This window comes from Grampus griseus (genome assembly GCF_964374135.1).
Source record: "Grampus griseus genome assembly, chromosome: 1".
NCBI lineage: Eukaryota > Metazoa > Chordata > Mammalia > Artiodactyla > Delphinidae > Grampus > Grampus griseus.
In genome coordinates, this window is record NC_139017.1 from 141,235,268 (window position 1) to 141,258,219 (window position 22,952).

General features: G+C 40.5%; 1 protein-coding gene across 1 annotated transcript in view; it reads left to right on the top strand.

The window, feature by feature from the left end:
- The first annotated feature begins 1,501 nt into the window (after positions 1-1,501).
- FAF1 (Fas associated factor 1) overlaps positions 1,502-22,952 on the top strand; it is a 484,966-nt gene continuing 463,515 nt past the window's right edge. Inside the window, exon 1 of the mRNA XM_082669609.1 lies at positions 1,502-1,651. Within this exon, the coding sequence (XP_082525735.1) occupies positions 1,607-1,651 (45 nt within the window). The 5' untranslated portion in view covers positions 1,502-1,606. The remainder of the gene's footprint in view (positions 1,652-22,952) is intronic.

A 22,952-nucleotide genomic window follows, 5' to 3' on the forward strand; every position in this document is an offset into this window, starting at 1 on the left:
TGTAACTAGAGACAATCATTCACCTGCCTTGTGCTGAGAATGACATATATGAATGGGGCAAGTGAATTGCCACACTTAAATTGCTGGTACTCTGTTTTACCTCTTAATTCATATTCGTGCTATATTTTGGAATTACTTCCTTGGGGGTGGCAATTAACCAAGAAACCCTTCAATTCATGTGACTATGTATGGTTCTGTTCCTTATCTACCTCATTCTGGTCTAAATACAGACTATTACATGAGAGTTGTAGGCCAGAATATTTTCGTCTAGAGAAAAAAAAGCAGAATAAACCTAGATCTTTAGAACACCATTGTGCTCTTTTTGTTCAGGGAATACAAAGATTCTATATGGTGATTTCACTAGTTTCTGTTTTAACTGTACAGCACAAAATCAGCAAACTTACTTCACACTTTCAGGATTTTACATACTTTCCACCGCAAGTTCATGCTCTATTTCAGTCCAGAAGATGATATTTTCCCAAGTCAAAGTTGAACATATTCTACTGTCACTCTTCCTCCAGCGGGAATGACAAACTATCACACTTCACTGTACATAGTCTTCGACTATTCTTGGCTCAAAGCCTGATCATCTTTTTCTCGAGATCGATATTCTCACCTTTCTCAGCTTCCATGTCTGCCCCATGACTACCGTGGGAATCTGGTTGCTTGCCATTCCTTGTTACTGAATGTCTGAGGATGCAAGCGTCAGGGCTTGGGATCGAGTGTGACAGTGTGCAAGTGGGCTTTGACAAGTTGAGCATAAAAGGCTATGTGAAGTTGTATTTTGGTGAAACAGAGAAAATGTACATTTATGAAATGTTGTTTATTAGACGGGATGTGACGGTGTGCTGAGTTGGTTTGTGAGGCTTGACGTGTATGTGTGTTACTATATAACCACGTAAGGAGCAGAATCTAATCCCCGCCCTAGCCACGGGGAGGCGGTACCCCGAGGCCTTTGCTTAATTCAAACCGGAATAACCTGTTGCGGGACTCCAAGCTGCCGCAGTTGCAGGTTGGCGTCCCCGCCGGCGGCGCGCAGATCTCCGCCCGGTAGTCGCGCGCCCAGCGCCTGACAGGAGGGCAGTCACGTGGTAGCCGCAAAGCGGTGCTTTGCGACCTCGATGACAGGCAAAATGTGCGACAGCTTCGGCGCTGGCCAACCAGGGGCGGAGGCGGCGGCCAGGGAGGAAGCGGAGGAGGCGGAGGCGGCCGTGGCGTTCGCCCGCCTGCTTTTTCGCTCGCTTTCCCCGCCCCCGCCGGTCTTGTCGCCGTTGAAGGGAGCCGGCTGCGCGCTGTCGCAACCAGCCCTCATCCTGGCCGGCGACAGTAAGACCGAACCCACATCCCTACCAACCTCCCTGTTGAGGCGGCTCGGGCTCCGCGGGGCGCAGGCAAGCGGCCCAGGCGCCTGAAGGTTACCGAGTGCATGAGCGCTTAGCCTCCCGCGCTGCCCCGCCCGCCGGCCCGCCGGCCCGCCCGCCGGCTCGCCCGCCAGCCCCTCGGCGCCCGGCGGCGACGGCGGCGGCGGCGGAGACGGCCGCAGGAGGCGCAGTCTCCCGCCCGGGTGCGCGCTTCGCTCCCGGAGCCGCGGAACTCGGCAGCCGCCATGGCGTCCAACATGGACCGAGAGATGATCCTGGCAGATTTTCAGGTGAAGTATCGGGCCCAGTTACCCTTTCACCTCCAACCTCGTGGGTTCCTGGTGCCCAAAGGGTGGCCTCTTCCCAGCGTTTGTTTGAGCACTGCAGTGCTGTGTGGTTTGAGTTTTTATACGGTACCTGACATGAGGTGTGTGTGAGTGTGGTGTGTGTGTGTGTGTGTGTGTGTGTGTGTGTTGTGAACTGTGGGGGACTATGTTATGTTGGGGGTGTGTAGAATGGCTTATGTACGGCTTGAATGGTATTTGTCGAGTGAGTGGGTGTTCTGTCGGGTTGTTTTGTGCGTGGATTGTATTGTTTCCTGTATTATAGGTAGTGTGTAGAATTCGAGGATAAGTGTGGGGCTTTTAAGTATGAGGTGCTTTAGGTGAGGAGTTTTGGGTTTGTGAGGAGGGTGTGCTGTATGGAGTGTGGGTGTGGTGTATTAAGGGGAGAGTAAAAAAGAATGATGGTGAGGAGGTGGTGAGGGTAGCGGGACATTGTGCTGGTTTTGAGGGAGAAATAAACATTTGAGACTGATGCCTTATTGGAGTCTTTGGGGTGTAGGAAGAGGAGGAGGCAAATAGACTGTATATATCAATGTATCTTTGCAGTGAGTTCACAAGCTTAATAAATTACCAATTCATATTTGTGGATTCCCTTCCTCTACAGATTTGAACTACTTGGTTGGTGTCCTTTCTCCAGGAGAAATTTTAAGGATGAGCAAAGATTATTTCTTACTGACTCAACTGTAGTGACACTGGCATATAAGTATTTTAGGGAGGACCTTTGAAAGTAGAGCTGTATGCTTCATGAAAGAGTTGGAGTTAGAACTAATACCCTGTAAACACCACTTTTGCCTTTTGATGTTGGAAGAAAATATTGTAGTGAGATATTTTTAACCATTTATTTTGGCATTAACTTAGAAGCTATAGTTCTGTATAGGCAGACGTTTCCCTCCTTTAACACTGCCGTCATTGCACATGGTCTAACGCTAGCATAGTAGGCAATATTTTTCCTTACTGATATTTTGTTGGGCTTTTTTCTTTCTCTAATTTTTAAAGTTACTTATTTTTACAACTAAATATTCTGATGGCCATTTCCAGAGTTTGCTCATTTAATTATTCAAGTCATATCTGCTACATTAGGAATATGCATATATCTGCATTTGATTATACTGTAACTTTCAAACTCAAACAGAAAGAAGTTCTGAAAATAAAAGTTTACCACAAGATTTTGGTGCTTTGTAGGATTAGGATTGGCCTGAGATTTTCTGCCTAATTCTTTCACCTTTTTTTTCATTCTTCAAGTTAGTCTTTTATCTAATGTGGAATGTAGTTGTGTGATAAAGGACTCTATATGTCTAGGAATGATTTTATCCTTTTGTAAAATTGTTCTGCTCTAGTAGGAATGGCTTTAAGCAACAAAAAGTATAGTTTACCTCATTAGAAGCTTTAAGGTAACTGTAACTTTGTTTTGATTTACCAAACTTTTGACTTCCTCTAGTAACTTGTAGCTGTTTGCTCTCTTATTATTTGTGACAATTATTATTATTATTATTTTTTGGCCATGCTGCGTGTCATATGGGATCTTAGATCCCCGACCTGGGATCCAACCCGTGCCCCCTGCAGTGGAAGCGCGGAGTCTTAACCACTGGACTGCTGGGGAAGTTCCTATTTGTGACCATTATTATGCTTAGCTTTATCGGCCAGTCTGGAAATTTAGGATTCCTGCATTCAGAGGCAAAGTAAGATTTTCTGACAAGCATTTGGGATTTTATTTTGATTGCATGAAAACATTCTAATAAGTTTTTTTCTTCAAACCAATAGCAATGCTGTGAACAATTGTTTACAAATTGGAAAAAGCTTATGGCATCTGCAGCGAACAATTGTTTTCCAAATGGTGAGAGTTAATTGCATATTGTCAAATAGGCAGGAGAACATTACTGGTAGAATAAAAGTTATTTAGAAAACTATGCACAAGCATGTTAGCCTTTTGTGTGTTTTAGGAACCTTGTATTCCTCTTACAAATGATGATTCCAGATGAGTTTATTCTTGTGGACTTGGTTTTAAAATGGATTATTCTTCACTTTGCTGTACACCTGAAACTAGCACAACATTGTAACTCAACTATACTCCAATATGAAATAAAAATTTAAAAAAAGGATTTTTCTTACTTTTAAAAAATATTATGTAAAAGTTTTTTAGAATTGACTTTAAAAAAATTAGCATTTATCCAGTTATCAGAAACCAGGCAATTTATTTTTTAAATTATAGCTCAAGACTTGGAATGTAGATGCTTGGATGAGACTGGCTTCTTCTATAACTGGTCAAATCAATTTCCCTACCCAAAAGTGAAAATAGTAAAATTATGTTCTATTTACCTCATATGATTGTTAGCCACTCCGCCACTGATTTCAACAGAAGTCCTTTGTTTATTGAGTGGAAATAGAGAATACAAAATCCTTCTCAAAAACTTTCCCATATTTAGACATTGTATTTTCCAGCAATAATCAAAATCTTAAACTTATTTATATTTAAAATCTAGTCACATTTAAAAATCATGTCCCCTTCTACAAGAGCAGCACTGAGCTCTCAAAACTATTATTAATTTTCACAATCATATGAAGTAAACAACATAATTTTACTATGCTCACTTTTGGCTGGGGAAATTGATTTGCCCAGTTATAGAAGAAGCCAGTATCATCCAAGCATCTACATTCCAAGTCTTGAGCTATAATTTAAAAAATAAATTGCCTGGTTTCTTGTAATGAGATAAGTAGTGGATGGAAGAGTTCAGCTCAGACTTAATGGGATAGATTTGAGACTTTGTAGGTGAGTGAACTAATTACAAAGCAAATATATTCCAAATTGTCCTCTAAAAGATTTTTTCCCCCAAGTAAGAACAGCTGCCAGTAGGAAAAAAATTTAAATTGTGGTGAAATACACAATAACATAAAATGTGCCATCTTAACCATTTTTATCAGTACGTGTCCAGTTCAGTGACATTAAGTACATTCACATTGTTGTGCAGTCATCACCACCAGCCATCTTCAGAACTCTTTTTATCTTGCAAAACTGTAACTCTCTACCCATTAAACAGTAACTTCCCATTCTTCCTTCTCCCCAGCCCCTGGCAACCACCATTCTTTCTCTGTGAATGTGAATGCTCTAGGTACCTCTAATAAGTGGAATCATACAGTATGTGTTCTTTTGTGACTGGCTTATTTCAGTTAGAATAATGGCCCCAATTTTGTAGCATGTGTCAGAATTTCCTTCCTTTTTAAGGCTGAATAATATTTCATTTTATGTATTTACCATATTTTGTTGATCTGTTCATCTGACAATGGACACTTTTTCCCTATGTTTTGGCTATCATGAATCATTAATGCTGTACATGGATGTACAAATATCTCTTTAAGTCCCTGTTTTTATTCTTTGGGGTATATACCCAGAAGTAGAATTGTTGAATCATATGGTATTTCTATTTTTAATTTTTTTAGGAACCACCATACTGTTTTACATAGTGGCTGCACCACCAAAAGTTTGAATGGAGAGAATGACAGTGTAGTGTTTAATTAATTTGTAAATTCCACTCTGAACAAATGAGTTTAGAACTTGGAATAGTCCAACAGAAATCAGCTATAAATGTAAATAGTGTTAGCATAGTATATTACTGGTAAAGGAATGACTAGACTAGTACACCTACAGTTTTGGCTGACCAGAACCAGGAGGGGGTGTAAAGGAATTTCCTGGGTTTAAAAAACAGGCAGACACTGATGAATCAAGAGAGGTTTTTTTTTTTCTTCTTCCTTAAAGTTTTTTTAATAACAGATGCATTCAGGTGCAAGTTCCAAATCTTTTTCTTTTTGTAATTGTATAATTCATTAAGGTTGAGGTATAGAGCAAAAATCATTTGATCAAACAAACTTTTGAGACTGTATTCGATTTGCTTACAGATGTGAAAACATTTATCCAAACAAAATTGCGGTTGCTGTTTAATAATTTCAGTAATTAGTTACCTCTTACTTTGGGTCTAGATGAACAAAAAAATGAGTCTTCTCCTTCCCCCACCCCTTTAACCTTTCAGTTAATGCCATGGTAAATTCTTTTTCCTCTAAGATACTTTTTTTTACTTATAATTTTCCTTTGGGAACAAAATGAGTGGTGTACCCATTTAGATTAGTGTCACATGTGGGTCTCATGTTTTTCTATTTATGTTTCTTTGTTACTGATAATATAGATACATAGATCATAGCTCTACTCAAGTGAAGAAAAAATAACTTTCACTAGTAGTAATATTTTCTATCAGACTTTATCATAAACAAAACTTATCTGCCTTTCTAAAAAAGTATTCGTTCTGAATCTAGTTCCATTGGTCACATATTAAGAGTACCTTTATTTCTTCTCTAGTTTGGCACTGATTTTGATGTTACTTTCAGTTGTATATCCTGGATGACACAATTGTGGCTTTGTTTTCTACTCCTGGTCTTTCCAGCTAGTAATACCTTTGCTGCCTAAATTGCTTTGTACATTTACATGTATTGGACTATCACTATGGGATGTAGTGAGTTTTCATTTGCCTATCAACTCCTCTTTGAAGCATGGACTCTTCCATGACACTACTGGTAAGTTACTTGTAGGTAATTTCTGCCCTTTCATTACATTACATTTTTTCCTTCTAAATGAAGCTGTGAATCACTCTTCTTTCTTTTTTAGTTTGACGCAAAGAGATATTTTCTACAAAAGAGGATACCAGACTGCGGGTAGAAATGGTATCGATCCAGACAGATAGGTATCCTTGGTGATGTTGTGGATGAGGGACCAAACTAAGTATTCATGGAACATCATCTTTATTTCCTGGGATGTTACCTTGGGTAGGAGATAGAACTATGGCAGAAAGTAGTCTTGTTAGTATTCTTTCTTTCCTTTCTTCACTGTCCCCTTCATTATTAGAGGGACAAAGCATATTGTTTTGTGTCTGGATTGTTGGTCATTGGGAAAATAAGGTTTTGGCATGTAGATTAAAGTTTAGTAGTTAGTGGTTAAGAGCATGGCCTTTGATGTCAGATTACTTAGATTTAAATCACAGCTCTGCCATTCACTCATCTTGTGATTTTTGACCAGTTACTTCACACCACTTTGCTTCAGTTTTCCCATATGAAAAAAGGGTTAATGTAAAGTGATTAGAACAGGTATCTGACATAGAAAGTGTTTTAATAAATTTTAGCTGTTATTTTCATTGTTGACAGTTTTTTTTTTTTTTTTGCGGTACGCGGGCCTCTCACTGCTGTGGCCTCTCCCGTTGCGGGGCACAGGCTCCGGACGTGCAGGCCCAGCGGCCATGGCCCACGGGCCCAGCTGCTCCGCGGCATGCGGGATCCTCCCGGACCGGGGCACGAACCCGCGTCCCCTGCATCGGCAGGCGGACTCTGAACCACTGTGCCACCGGGGAAGCCCCATTGTTGACAGTTTTAAAGTATGCACTTGTTCTCTGCAGGGGACTTCAGAGATCATCTATTTCTAGCTTCTCATTTTTCCTTTCGTGGACGTTGAGACCCTGAAAAAGGAAGTGACTTGTCCACGGTCATGAACTGGTTTGAAACAAAGATTTTATCCAGGTGTACATAAGAGTGTTCATTTTCTAGCTTAATTTGTCAAATAGCTTGGACGTTTAGAGGAAAATGAGACCCACCACTTAGAAATTTGTCCAAATTGTTAAAACTTACATAGAAAATAAATTAACAGTGCCTGGCATATAGCAGACATGCCAGCAGGAAGGGAAGGAGGGAGGGAAGGTGGGAAGGAGGAAGGGAGGAAGGGAGGGACTGATCGTTCCTAAACTGCCATTCCAGTTCAGTGCCATGCTTCTAAGCTCACAGGTGATCAGAAGCCATGGAATGGAGAGACTTCAGATTTGTTGAGCATGGTTCGGTTGATGCCTGTTGTTTGCCAGACAGGTTTTATGGACTCTGTAGTTCAGGGGTCAGGAAATTGTAGCCTGTTAGCTGGTTGCCTGTTTTTATACATAAAGATTTATTGGCACACTCATTTACCTATTGTCTATGACTGCTCTCTTGCTGCAGTGACAGAGGTGAGTAGTTGAGACAGAGACTTCATGGCCCACAAGCTTAAAATATTTACTATTTGAGCTTTTAAGATAAAGTTATCTACGTCCCCCACCCACCTGAAATCAGTACTTTCTTTTGAAATCAATACTTTTCTTTCTAGGTTTTAGTAACTGCAAAGTGTTAGAACATTTGAATGCCTCACAGGTACACATGGTTACTTCTCTATAGGAGGCAGTTAGAACATTGCACTTAGGCAGACTAGAGCACTTGTTTTTGTGCTTTGTTTTGGCTGTGGTTTTCTGAGCAAGTCATTTTTCCTTTCTGGGTGTCAGTTATTCAGTCTATAAAATGTAGATCTGCTTAGACCCATATCTACTTGAACACAGAAGATTAGACTAGATTAGGTGTTCAAATAGAGTCTGGATAATCAGTTGGCAGCAGTGGGGTTGAGGACATTCAGTTATAATTTAAGTAATTTATCTAGCTTAGGGGTCAGCAAACTACATCCTGAGGGCCAAATCACCAGATTTTTTGTCAGCAAGTCTTATTGGAAGGCAGTCTTTCATGTTCATTTACATACTGTCTCTGGCCACTTTTGCCCTCATTAGCAGAGTTGAATAGTTGATTGCATGACCTGCAAAGCCCAGTATATTTACCCTGCCCCATATAGGAAAGTTTACTGATCCTTGGTCTAGATAAGTGGTTTTCAACTTGGAATGATTTGTGTTCCCCAGAGAACATTAGACAATTTCTAGAGAAATTTTTGGCTATCACAACTGCGGGGTGCTAATAGCATTTAGTGGGTAGAGGCCAGGGGTTCTGTTAAACATTGTATAATGCAGTAGACATCTTGTGACAATGAAGAATTATCTGCCCAAGAATTTCAGTAATTCTGAAAACACTTGATCTAAATCAGTGGTTCTCAAACTTTAGCTTGCATAAGAATAAGTGGGAGGGCTTGTTAAATCACAGATTACTGGAGCCCAGAATTTTTGATTCAGTGGATCTTGGGTGGGGCCTGCAAATTTGCATTTCTGCCAGGTTTCCAGGTTATGCTGATGTTGCTGGATCCAAGGACTACACTTGAGAAAAACTGATCTAGATGATTTTTGAGATTACATCCATTCCTGTGATTGTTTGATTTTGTGATCTTAAGTACTCTTCCATTTTTTGACTTAGGAAAATTTGAGTTTTTCAGTATATACTTGATGCTCATAATAAAACATGCTGTTTCATGGCTCCACATGTTTGAACCCGTAGTTTTCCGGGTCCCTTTGGAAAACTTCTATTTATTGTTCAAAATTATTGCCTACCTTTTGTTTATAAAACATCAGTACTCTGTGCCCAGTTAGTGTTAATCATTTTTTCTTATATATCTTGTACATATTTCTTTTATATCAGAAATAAGAGAATTTCTCAAAAAATTCTGAAAAGTTTCTGAAATTCTCAAAAATTTCTCTTTTGAGTCTTATATCAGATTGTCAGTAATCACTTAACATGTTTCTTTTCCCTACTGTCAGCTCTGAGTGAACAGCTGCTTGGGTCTTAACCACTGTTCCTATAGTATCTATTAAGAGGTGCTCCGTGAATATTTTTTGAAGAAATATTATGAATATTGGCTGTTATGGTACAAGTAAATGGAGTAGAATTGTAAATTATGTATTTTTAAGCATCTACCATTTTCTGACATATGGTTTTGAATAAGAAACTCTGTCACTGTGAGAATAAAAATTAGACTAGTTTATTAAATTGAGGGTTATAACTTCAAGGTGACCCATTTATAGAGAAGTACAAAACACCCACACTCTGTTTTAGCTTTTATAGAGTGCTCAGTAAGTTAATGTGACAAAATATACGGCCTGAGGCCACATTTGTAAAGTTTGAATGCTGTTACTGAATTGCTACATGTTAGCCATTCTTCTTGATTATGTTTTCACTCTCAAACTGTTTTTTAAGGCAGAAATTCTAATTTCAAATAAAAATTGCTTACCATGTTAAATCATTAGTCATTGACTTCTAGGTAAGTTTGAGATAATTGCAAGAAGCAAAATTAACAGAATAATTGTACCTGTCTTTATACTTATTTGTGGTTATAGAGGAATAATTGAGATAGAAAGAATGAGATGTCAAGTTGTGGTAAGGAAAAGTGGAAAAGTTTGCAGGTTATGTGTACCTTAATGGCATTAGAGTTAGGTTCCAGTCACCTGTTTTTTTTCCCTCTGCAGTTCACCTGGTTTAATGACTGAAGTTGAAAAGTGTTAGTGAGAGGAAAGTTTTGTCTCTTGTGTCCTCCTGGCTCCCCATTCTCTTTCTCCCAAGGGAAAAGTAGTGGTTGAACTTTTTTTTTTTTAAGCCAATTTTAGTGATATTCTTTGGCATCTAGTTAAAGTGAGATGGAAACACAATTGAGCATTTTTATTTTAGGTTTAATGAGGAAGGAATAATAATATTAGCATATAGCTTTTGATTGATTTGTATGTGCCAGATATTGTGCTAGGTTCTTTTTTTTTTTTTTAAGTTGATATGTTGTATTCTCAATTTTATTCAGTTCAAGAAATTTTCTTTTTTTTTTGGCCACAAGGCATTCAGGATCTTAGTTCCCCGACTAGGGATCGAACCTGTGCCCCCTACAGTGGAAGCGCGGGAGACTTAACCACTGGACCGCCAGGGAAGTCCCTGTGCTAGGTTCTTAGCATCTAAATTCTGCAGTGACCCTGTCTTAGGATCCAGAGATACAGTTCTCCGTGGCTTCTGTAATGTCTTGTGAGCACAGGCACTGACTTTTTGCTCCTGACTATGTTTTCAAGGATATTTGTATAGTGAGCAGCCTTGGAAGACAGAGGTAATGTCTCTCTCTGGAGCAAAGAGCAGGCATGCATAGTATCTATTTTAAAAGATTTGGGTTCTCTAGGCTCTAGGTTCCTCTTCTGTAACACAGTCCACTGTGTGTGCAGGTATCACTTGGCCTACTTTGTGTCACCCTGTGGGAAATGGGACTGGGAAACTGTGCAAGAAAATTCTGATATTCTGACTACAAATATTGCCATGAGTCATAAAGTTCATTGTCTCCAACCCAGGAGTCTAGCTCTTCTGCCAGCATCTATGAAACTGACAGGCTCTAACTTAGTTTGCAAGTAGGGTAAAAATCTCAGATCCTTCTCTGCTCTTAATAGTTCTGGCAACAAGGATGGGATGTTGACAGAAACATAGGTTTCTGGAAGAGGAAGGGTGAGGGCCTTATAGGCTGGTTAATAATTTGAGGGAAGTCCATGGGAATTAGTAGTGAACATGTTGACAAAATTGTTAAGTGGTTCTCTACTTCCTTGCCTGTTAATGAGGAAGAATTAAGGAGGTGGTTGCAGACTGAGTACCAGGAAGTAGGTTCAAAGACAGCTGCCTGAACATTCCTCTGGTTGAGGCTAACTCTCAACAACCCTCAAATATCCTCTCTGATAGAGGGAATTTTTTTCACCAGTCTGTCAGTCAGACTCAAGTTCAGACTCCTCACAATGTAACAACTAGCACTAAGATTTGTCCTGGCTGGGCAGAAGGCTCTGCCTCCTTTCAGACATTTACAGATGTGTGTAATTTGCAGTTGCTGTGGGCAGAAAGCAAAGTTGTTAGAACTTTCACTAGTTTGTCTGAGAGATAAGAGGATGGGGGTACAGAATGTCTTGTGGCTCAGCCCCTCCTTTGGGGCCCCTCCTTCCCAACTTCACTGTCTGAAGCAAAGCCACTGACTCAATGAGGTCCTCAATTTATTGAGGTTTCCCTAAACCTTGTCCTGGTTCACCAGTGGTTCAGCCAAGCTGAAACTGATTGTGTCTGCTCATCTTTTGTGGCTGTTCAGCCTTTGCACCAGCTATGCAGACTGGTAATGACTGTAATTGCTGTGTTCAGTGGACAGAACGCAAGGCTGTTCTTATAGGTCTGGCCTGTACTCTCCTTCATGAACTTGTATTTTTGCTGACCCTTGGCATGTTGCCAACGGCCTAGCTATTTGGTCTGCCACTTGGAAACTATAGACTGGCAGATTAAAGACTGCTTTCTTTGAAGCTGTGAACTATGGAAACAAATTATAGCTGCTGATCAGACTGTCTGGATCACTCATGTAGATGCCCACAGTAAGGGCCTTTTCTCTGATGAAGCCCCCTGGAATCAAGCTTCTGATTGAGCCTGCACTGCCCAGAGCCATCATTGTTGCCAGGATCCGTCATTGTATCAGATGTGACAGCATATCAACTGTCATAAAGTGTGTAAAGTAAAAGACTATATTTCTGATGCAGGGGGTACCATTGCATGCCAGACTTGTGACTCCTGCCAAAAGTTGACCTGTTTGCCATATAATGAGAGAAGCTACATTACATGGGATGTGGCCCCTGCCTGTTTTGGCAGATTAAATAAATTGGGCCTTTGACCTCCTTCTCTGAGGTATCAGTGGTGCCTCACTGCTGTTGACACTTTTTCTGGTAGTGTTGTTGTTGTTTTTAGTCCAGTTAGCTGACTGGCTACACCATTTTGACCCTTGAAACTAATTGCGTTATGCTTTCCAGCTTTCTGGACCATTTGCAGTCTGGCAGTGGTGCACTTTTTATTGCACCATTTTTATTGTATTAGTGAGCTGATAGTCAAGATATTTGAGGGGCCTTTCATGCCCTCTGCCATTCACAGGCATTTGGTATGTGGACAAATGTTGACTGCTGGAATAACTTCCTCCTCAGTAAGCCAGTTTGGTCACTGAATGCAGCTATCTCCAGAAAGGGATCATTTCATCTTGGCTACTTCCTGGGTAATGATCAGAATGGAAGGGGTGGGAGGTTATGTAGCTCTATTTTGAAAATTCAGGATTCCACCCTGACCATTTCTGGGCATGATGCTTCTTTATTTCTCCTAGCAGCAACTCACTGCCAGCCTGTTGATATACCTTCTGTGTGGCAGCTTGCCAAAAGGTGGTGTAGGGGATTTAAACTGAATTCTGGTTCAGCTACCTGGGTTTTCTTGTTGGGTTGACATGGTCCTAGATCATAAGGATAATGACCACTTGGTTGAGTACACTGCTTGCTGAGCCTCCCTATGGTGGCTTATGTGGATCAGTAGGGACCATAAATGGGTTTCTGTACATTTTATGAAAATTCCCTTGACCATCTTGCACCTGACATTTCCAGGTAAAAGGCCTGCGTGTAATTAGGAGATGATTGAAAGAAGATGAAATTATAGCTACTGGAAGGGGACATATGATTTTGTGGCAGTGGAGGTAAAGCAACAATCTTCACGCCTGGGGAAGGATCGCCTTAGACCCCAGAAAGTTCGGGGAAAGGAAAGACATTAATGTTCTTAGTTTTTCTGAACCGAACTTGAAGCCTTCCTTATGAAGGAAAATGCCTGGTACAGCTCTTCCAAACTGTTGCAGGCACATTCAACTCAGTCGACTGCTGGATCTGCCAAACCCCATTAGAGGGCTCTGATAGCTATTTGATTGTCATTCCTCTTAACCTTACTGAAAGGTCTATTGGAAATACCAGGGGTTGGCCCTCAGCTTTTTTACCTTCTTGCAAAACACCTGTCAACACTTCCTGATGCCTACCCCACCCCCATACCATAGCCTTCACTCAGAGATTCTGTAGGGCAGATTACTGGTGGCCTGCACAAATGGAACAGTTTAGATTAACTTCATTAATTCCTTTCAAAAACAAGGACTAGGCTCAGTTGCTGGAATTGAACTGGGAACCCTAAGGACCACCACTTGGATGGGAGGCCATGTTAGGACACAAGTTGACAGTGCCTCCCAGACTGATATAGGTCCCACTTGGAAGGACCCAACAATTGTAAACAACCCACTCTATCTAGGTGCACTGTGTCTGCCCTGAGGACTGTATTTCGTACGTGGAAACCAGGCATTAATTTGCCTCCCTCCTAAAAATATGGACTCTTGCACCTTTTGAATGGTTAAGTAAACACCACCAGTAGATCTTGTAGCCTTCATATGACTGCGGAGATATCTCAAAAATGAGAGCCTATCTTTGGTTCCTTGGGGAAGCTTCCCAGAGTGATTTCTGATTTGTTATTTATGTGCACCCTGTGGACAGTTATCTCTCTGAGGGAAGTCATTCAATTAGAATAGGTATTTCAAAATTTGTTCCTAACTTTTTAGCTGAAGTGGCCCTGGAAAGCATTCAGGTCAGCCTCAAGTCACTGACCAGAGTTGTTATGGTTGATAAAATTGCCCTACACTTCTTCCTTCTGGGCCAGGGCAGAGTTTGTATAATTGTTAATTCATTCTGTTGTTCCTGGATTAATGCTTTTGGCCAAGTGGAAAAGTTAATACAGAAACTTAGGGAGAATGCTGTCAGACTCTCTTTTCTGAGGTAAACCCTCATGACTTATCAGATTTCTTCATCTTATTTGGGTGTGGAACCCTGAGAAACATGGATGAAATAAATTCTGAAGGTTGGCCTCATCCTGTTGGCTGTTGATAGTCGCCTAATTAAATGCTGTACGAGACAAATTAAATGGATTTAGTCATAGTCTCTGTCAGATTAATCAGAGTGGCTGTTGGAGTGGCATACTTAGGAGAAGCCAGAGTGTTCAGTGGTGAAGACAGTTAGGAGTAATGGGTAGATATTTTTGGGAGATAGTTCCCTGTGTGTCTCTTCTATTTCTGCACATCTTATGAACAGAGACATTGATTGTTCCAGATTATCTTTTCAAGGGTGTTGGACTGTTACCAGCCTAGATAATTTCTCCTTCCAGACCAAAGGGCAAGTTTGCTTACAGCCTGGAAGATAAAGATACTTTGATCCTCCAAAGCAAAGCGTCCTCGTGCTTACTGTCCATTATAAAAGATTCATGTTCCTTAAGCTCAAGGTTCCTCTCGTAATGCAGATCTACTGCATGTGCAGGTGTCACCTGGAGCACTCTGTCACCCTGTGGGAAATGGGACTTGGGAACCAGTGCTAGAAAATGCTGACACTCTGGCTGCTGCTCTTGCCCTGATTAATAAAGTACTTTGTCCTTGACCTAGATGTCTTGAGTCTTCGTCCAGCATCCATGAAATTGTAACAAGCTGCATTGTTAGCTTGCAAGTAAGTATGGTGGAATATTTGATCTTTCACAGTTCTTACCACTGTGAAAGGTTGATGATCCCCCATTTTACAGATTGAATTTGGACCTAATCTGTGATAGCTCTTGTTGTATTCCCATTTTAAAGATGAAAAAGTAGAGGTATAAAGAGGTTAAGTAATTACCTAATGACAAGTAGTCATAACAAGGCTGGGTTTGGAACTCAGGTCTGCTTTACTCCAAAGTCAAGTCCATGATCTTATATATCCACATTTCTCAAATGGGTGTGCTAAGGAGTAATCAAAGCTACAGAATAGATATGCACATCTTCTTGTAGCACCAATTTACTAGAATAACTTAAAAAGAAATATGCTTTTTAAAAATTAAAAACAATTATCATGAAGTAAATATAAAATTTGCATGAATTTTAAATAGAAAATGAAATTTCAAAGAAATTGTAAACATGTATGTAGCCTGCTTTTTGGGTCATCTCCTCCCCTCCTCCCATGAGGGAACATGCTTTCCCTCCTGTATCATTCTGACTACAGTAGTGTAAAAAATTAATAAGTAGTGCACTTTACAAGGTTGCCTTTTAAAGAAACAAATCAAAGACGCATCCGGTTATTTTTTGATTCCTTCATACTGTTGTAGCTTTGTGAAACACAAAAAAGTAGAACAAAGTTTTTCTGGTGTCCCTGGATTTACTGAGGCTAATAGAGGGATCAAAGAAGAAAAAACTGGAATTCATTGACTTCTTATCTTGAAGTTGTATGTGGCAGTGGTTTCTATTGGGATTACTTAGTACTTCAGCAAGAGATTATCCTGTCACTGGTATTTTTTTACTTCACTTTTACATTTATCAGTATCTATAAAGTATTGTGTATCTATATCTATGCTAAGTAAATTTGCATTATTTTGGGGAGTGCTGTCAGTTTCGATATTTTCCTGAGGTCCTAGTAGTGGGACTTGAAACTAAAGTATAGTTGTCCCTCAGTATCCATGGGGGGTTGGTTCCAGAAGTCTCTGAAGATACCGAAATCTGAGGATGCTCAAGTCCCTTATGTAAGATGGCGTAGTACAATGAATACAGGGGACTCTCGTTATCTGCAGGTTTCACATCCTTGGATACTGTAATGACATAGTGGCAAAAGTAATAGAATTGATTCCAGTTAAGGCAAGCTGATCCCAAGTTGATACACACGAACTTCGTTTTACACTGCATTGTATTTAAGAAAAGGAAAACATTACTTAATGATTATTATGGGATAATGTAGTAAGAGATACTTTGCCAGGGCTCACTGTATATTTGATGAAATTAAATACTTAGGGTTTTTAAGTGTGATAATGCATTGGATTATGTTAAAAAAATGTCCTGCAGGAGTTGAGGAAGGTGGCGGAAGAGTAAGACGTGGAGGTCACCTTCCTCCCCACAGATACATCAGAAATACATCTGCATGTGGAACTGCTCCTATAGAACACCCACAGAACGTTGGCAGAAGACCTCAGACCTCCCAAAAGGCAAGAAACTCCCCACATACCTGGGTAGGGCAAAAGAAAAAAGAAAAAAACAGAGACTAAAGAATAGGGACGGGACCTGCACCAGTGGGAGGGAGCTGTGAAGGAGGAAAGGTTTCCACACACTAGGAAGCCCCTTCGCGGGCGGAGACTGTGGGTGGCAGAGGGGGGAAGCTTCGAAGCCGCGAAGGACAGCTCAGCAACAGAGGTGCGGAGGGTAAAGCGGAGAGATTCCTGCACAGAGGATCGGTGCCAACCAGCACTCACCAGCCTGAGAGGCTTGTCTGCTCACCCGCCGGGGCGGGCGGGGGCTGGGAGCTGAGGCTCGGGCTTTGGTCGGACCACAGGGAGAGGACTGGGGTTGGCGGCGTGAACACAGCCTGAAGGGGTTAGTGCAACACGGCTAGCCGGGAAGGAGTCTGGGAAAAAGCCTGAACCAGCCAAAGAGGCAAGAAACTTTCTTCCCTCTTTGTTTCCTGGTGCGCGAGGAGAGGGGATTAAAAACGCTGCTTAAAGGAGCTCCAGAGACGGGTGCGAGCCGCGGCTAACAGCGCGGACCCCAGATACGGGCATGAGACGCTAAGGCTGCTGCTGCCGCCACCAAGAAGCCTGTGTGCGAGCACAGGTCACTATCCACACCTCCCCTACCGGGAGCCTGTGCAGCCCGCCGCTGCCAGGGTCCCGTGATCCAGGGACAATTTACCCGGGAGAACGCACGGTGCGCCTTAGACTGGTGCAACGTCACGCCGACGTCTGCCTCCGCAGGCTCCCCCCACACTCCGTGCCCCTCCCTCCCACCTGGCCTGAGTGAGCCAGAGCCCCTGCATCAGCTGCTCCTTTAACACCGTCCTGTCTGAGCGAAAAACAGACACCCTTAGGCGACCTACATGCAGAGGCGGGACCAAATCCAAAGCTGAACCCTGGGAGCTGTGTGAACAAAGAAGAGAAAGGGAAATTTCTCCCAGCATCCTTGGGAGCAGCGGATTAAATCTCCACAATCAACTTGATGTACCCTGCATGTGTGGAATGCCTGAATAGACAACGAATCATCCCAAATTGAGGAGGTGGACTTGGAGAGCAAGATATATTATATTTTCCCCTTTTCCTCTTTTTGTGAGTGTGTATGCTTCTGTGTGAGATTTTGCCTGTAAAGCTTTGCTTTCACCATTTGTCCTAGGGTTCTGTCCGTTGGTTTTTTTTTTTTTTTTTACTTAAAAATTTTTTTAATAATTATTTTTCATTTTAATAACTTTATTTTATTTTATTTTACTTTATTTTTATTTTATCCTCGTTCTTTCTTTTCCTTTCTTTTCTTTTCTTTTCTTTCTACTTTTTCTCCCTTTTATTCTGAGCCGTGTGGATGAAAGGCTCTTGGTGCTGCAGCCAGGAGTCAGTGCTCTGCCTCTGGGGTGGGAGAGCCAACTTCAGGACACTGGTCCACAAGAGACCGTCCAGCTCCACATAATATCAAATGGCGAAAATCTCCCAGAGATCTCCTCCTCAACACCAACAAGCAACTTCACTCAATGACCAGCAAGCTACAGTGCTGGACACCCTATGCCAAACAACTAACAAGACAGGAACACAACCCCACCCATTAGCAGAGAGGCTGCCTAAAATCATAATAAGGCCACAGACACCCCAAAGCACACCACCAGACGTGGACCTTCCTACCAGAAAGACAAGAACCAGCCTCATCCACCAGAACACAGGCACTAGTCCCCTCCACCAGGAAGCCTACACAACCCACTGAACCAACTTTAGCCACTGGGGACAGACACCAAAACCAACGGGAACTGAGAACCTGCAGCCTGCAAAAAGAAGACCCCATACACAGTAAGATAAGCAAAATGAGAAGACAGAAAAACACACAGCAGATGAAGGGGCAAGATAAAAACCCACCTGGCCTAACAAATGAAGAGGAAATATGCAGTCTACCTGAAAAAGAATTCAGAATAATGATAGTAAAGATGATCCAAAATCTTGGAAATAGAATAGACAAACTGCAAGAAACATTTAACAAGGACCTAGAAGAACTAAAGAGGAAGCAAGCCATGATGAACAACACAATAAATGAAATTAAAAATACTCTAGATGGGATCAGTAGCAGAATAACTGAGGCAGAAGAACGGATAAGTGAGCTGGAAGATAAAATAATGGAAATAACTACTGCAGAGCAGAATAAAGAAAAAAGAATGAAAGAAACGGAGGACAGTCTCAGAGACCTCTGGGACAACATTAAACGCACCAACATTAGAATTATAGGGGTCCCAGAAGAAGAGAAAAAGAAAGGGACTGAGAAAATATTTGAAGAGATTATAGTTGAAAACGTCCCTAATATGGGAAAGGAAATAGTTAATCAAGTCCAGGAAGCACAGAGAGTTCCATACAGGATAAATCCAAGGAGAAACACGCCAAGGCACATACTAATCAAACTGTCAAAAGTTAAATACAAAGAAAACATTAAAAGCAGCAAGGGAAAAACAACAAATAACACACAAGGGAATCCCCATAAGGTGAACAGCTGATCTTTCAGCAGAAACTCTGCAAGCCAGAAGGGACTGGCAGGACATATTAAAGTGATGAAGGAGAAAAACCTACAACCAAGATTACTCTACCCAGCAAGGATCTCATTCAGATTTGATGGAGAAATTAAAACCTTTACAGACAAGCAAAATCTGAGAGAGTTCAGCATCACCAATCGGACTTTAAAACAAATGCTAAAGGAACTTCTCTAGGCAAGAAACACAGGGGAAGGAAAAGACCTACAATAACAAACCCAGAACAGTTAAGAAAATGGGAACAGGAAAATACATATCGATAATTACCTTAAATGTAAATGGATTAAATGTTCCCACCAAGACATAGACTGACTGAATGCATACAAAAACAAGACCCATATATATGCTGTCTACAAGTGACCCACTTCAGACCTAGGGACACATACAGACTGAAAGTGAGGGGATGGAAAAAGATATTCCATGCAAATGGAAAGAAAAAGAAAGCGGGAGTAGCAATTCTCATATCAGACAAAGTAGACTTTAAAATAAAGACTATTACAAGAGACAAAGAAGGATACTACATGATGATCAAGGGATCGATCCAAGAAGAAGATATAACAATTGTAAATATTTATGCACCCATGATAGGAGCACGTCTATACATAAGGCAAATACTAACAGCCATATAAGGGGAAATCGACAGTAACACATTCATAGTACGGGACTTTAACACCCCACTTTCACCAATGGGCAGATCATCCAAAATGAAAATAAATAAGCACAAGCTTTAAATGATACATTAAACAAGGTGGACTTAATTGATATTTATAGGACATTCCATCCAAAAACAACAGAATGCACATTTTTCTCAAGTGCTCATGGAACATTCTCCAGGATAGATCATATCTTGGGTCACAAATCAAGCCTTGGTAAATTTAAGAAAATTGAAATCGTATCAAGTATCTTTTCTGACCACAACACTATGAGACTAGATATCAGTTACAGGAAAAGATCTGTAAAAAATACAAACACATGGAGGCTAAACTATACACTACTTAATAACGAAGTGATCACTGAAGAAATGAAAGAGGAACTCAAAAAATACCTAGAAACAAATGGCAAGGGAGACACGATGACCCCAAACCTATGGGATGCAGCAAAAGCAGTTCTTAGAGGGAAGTTTATAGCAATACAATGCTACCTTAAGAAACAGGAAACATCTCAAATAAACAACCTAACTGTGCACCTAAAGCAATTCGAGAAAGAAGAACAAAAAAACCCCAAAGTTAGCAGAAGGAAAGAAATCATAAAGATCAGATAAGAAATAAGTGAAAAAGAAATGAAGGAAATGATAGCAAGGATCAATAAAACTGAAAGCTGGTTCTTTGAGAAGATAAAATTGATAAACCATTAGCCAGACTCATCAAGAAAAGGAGGGAGAAGACTCAAGTCAATAGCATTAGAAATGAAAAAGAAGTAACAACTGACACTGCAGAAATACAAAGGATCATGAGAGATTACTACAAGCAACTCTGTCAATAAAATGAACAACCTGGAAGAAATGGACAAATTCTTAGAAATGCACAACCTGCTGAGACTGAACCAGGAAGAAATAGAAAATATAAACAGACCAATCACAAGCACTGAAATTGCAACTGTGATTAAAAATCTTCCAACAAACAAAAGCCCAGGACAAGATGGCTTCACAGGCGAATCCTATCAAATACTTAGAGAAGAGCTAACACCTATCCTTCTCAAACTCTTCCAAAATATAGCAGAGGGAGGAACACTCCCAAACTCATTCTACAAAGCCACCATCACCCTGATACCAAAACCAGACAAAGATGTCACAATGAAAGAAAACTACAGGCCAATATCACTGATGAACTTAGATGTAAAAATCTATGTAAAAGGATTCTTCAATATATGCAAATCAATCAGTGTGATACACCATATTAACAAATTGAAGGAGAAAAACCATATGATCATCTCAATAGATGCAGAGAAAGCTTTCGACAAAATTCAACACCCATTTATGATAAAAACGCTGCAGAAAGTAGGCATAGAGGGAACTTGCCTCAACATAAGAAAGGCCATATATGACAAACCCACAGCCAACATCATCCTCAATGGTGAAAAACTGAAAGCATTTCCACTAAGATCAGGAACAAGACAAGGTTGCCCACTCTCACCACTCTTATTCAACATAGTTTTGGAAGTTTTAGCCACAGCAATCAGAGAAGAAAAAGAAATAAAAGGAATCCAAATCAGAAAAGAAGAAGTAAAGCTGTCACTGTTTGCAGATGACATGATACTATACATAGAGAATCCTAAAGATGCCACCAGAAAACTACTAGAGCTAATCAATGAATTTGGTAAAGTAGCAGGATACAAAATTAATGCACAGAAATCTCCAGCATTCTTATACACTAATGATGAAAAATTTGAAAGTGAAATCAAGAAAACACTCCCATTTATCATTGCAACGAAAAGAATAAAATATCTAGGAATAAACCTACCTAAGGAGACAAAGGACCTGTATACAGAAAATTATAAGACACTGATGAAAGAAATGAAAGATGATACAAATAGATGGAGAGATACACCATGTTCTTGGATTGGAAGAATCAACATTGTGAAAATGACTCTACTACCCAATGCAATCTACAGATTCAATGCAATCCCTATCAAACTACCACTGGTATTTTTCACAGAACTAGAACAAAATATTTCACAATTTGTATGGAGACACAAAAGACCCCGAATAGCCAAAGCAATCTTGAGAACGAAAAATGCAGCTGGAGGAATCAGGCTCCCTGAGTTCAGACTATGCTACAAAGCTATGGTAATCAAGACCATATGGTACTGGCACAAAAACAGACATATAGATCAGTAGAACAGGATAGAAAGCCCAAGTATAAACCCACGCACATATGTTCACCTTATCTTTGATAAAGGAGGCAAGACTAGTGGAGAAAAGACAGCCTCTTCATTAAGTGGTTCTGGGAAACTGGACAGGTACATGTAAAAGTATGAAATTAGAACACTCCCTAATACCATACACAAAAAATAAACTCAAAATGGATGAAAGACGTAAACGTTAAGGCCACACACTATGAAACTCTTAGAGGAAGACATAGGCAGAACGCTCTATGACATAAATCACAGCAAGATCCTTTTTGACCCACCTCCTAGAGAAATGGAAATAAAAACAAAAGTAAACAAGTGGGACCTAATGAAACTTAAAAGCTTTTGCACAGCAAAAGAAACCATAAACAAGACCAAAAGACAACCGTCAGGATGGGAGAAAATATTTGGAAACGAAGCAACTGACAAAGGATTAATCTCCAAAATTTACAAGCAGCTCATGCAGCTCAGTAGCAAAAAAAACAACCCAATCCAAAAATGGGCAGAAGACCTGAATAGACATTTCTCCAAAGAAGATATACAGGTTGCCAACAAACACATGAAAGTATGCTGAACATCAGTAATCATTAGAGAAATGCAAATCAAAACTACAGTGAGATATCATCTCACACTGGTAAGAATGGACATCATCAAAAAATCTAGAAACAATAAATGCTCTAGAGGGTGTGGAGAAAAGGGAACACTCTTGCACTGTTGTTGGGAATGTAAATGCATACAGCCACTATGGAGAACAGTATGGAGGTTCCTTGAAAAGCTACAAATAGAACTACCATATGACCCAGCAATCCCACTACTGGGCATATACCCTGAGAAAACCATAATTTAAATAGAGTCATGTACCAAAATGTTTATTGCAGGTCTATTTACAATAGCCAGGACATGGAAGCAACCTAAGTGTCCATCAACAGATGAATGGATAAAGAAGATGTGGCACATATATACAATGGGATATTACTCAGCCATAAAAAGAAACGAAATTGAGTTATTTGTAGTGAGGTGGATACACCTAGAGTCTGTCATACACCTAGAGTCTGTCATACACAGTGAAATAAGTCAGAAAGAGAAAAAAAAATACCGTATGCCAGCACATATATATGGAATCTAAGGAAGAAAAAAAAAAAAAGGTTATGAAGTTAGTACCTAGGGGTAAGACGGGAATAAAGACACAGACCTACTAGAGAATGGACTTGAGGATATGGGTAGGGGTTGCGTAAGCTGTGACAAAGTGAGAGAGTGGCATG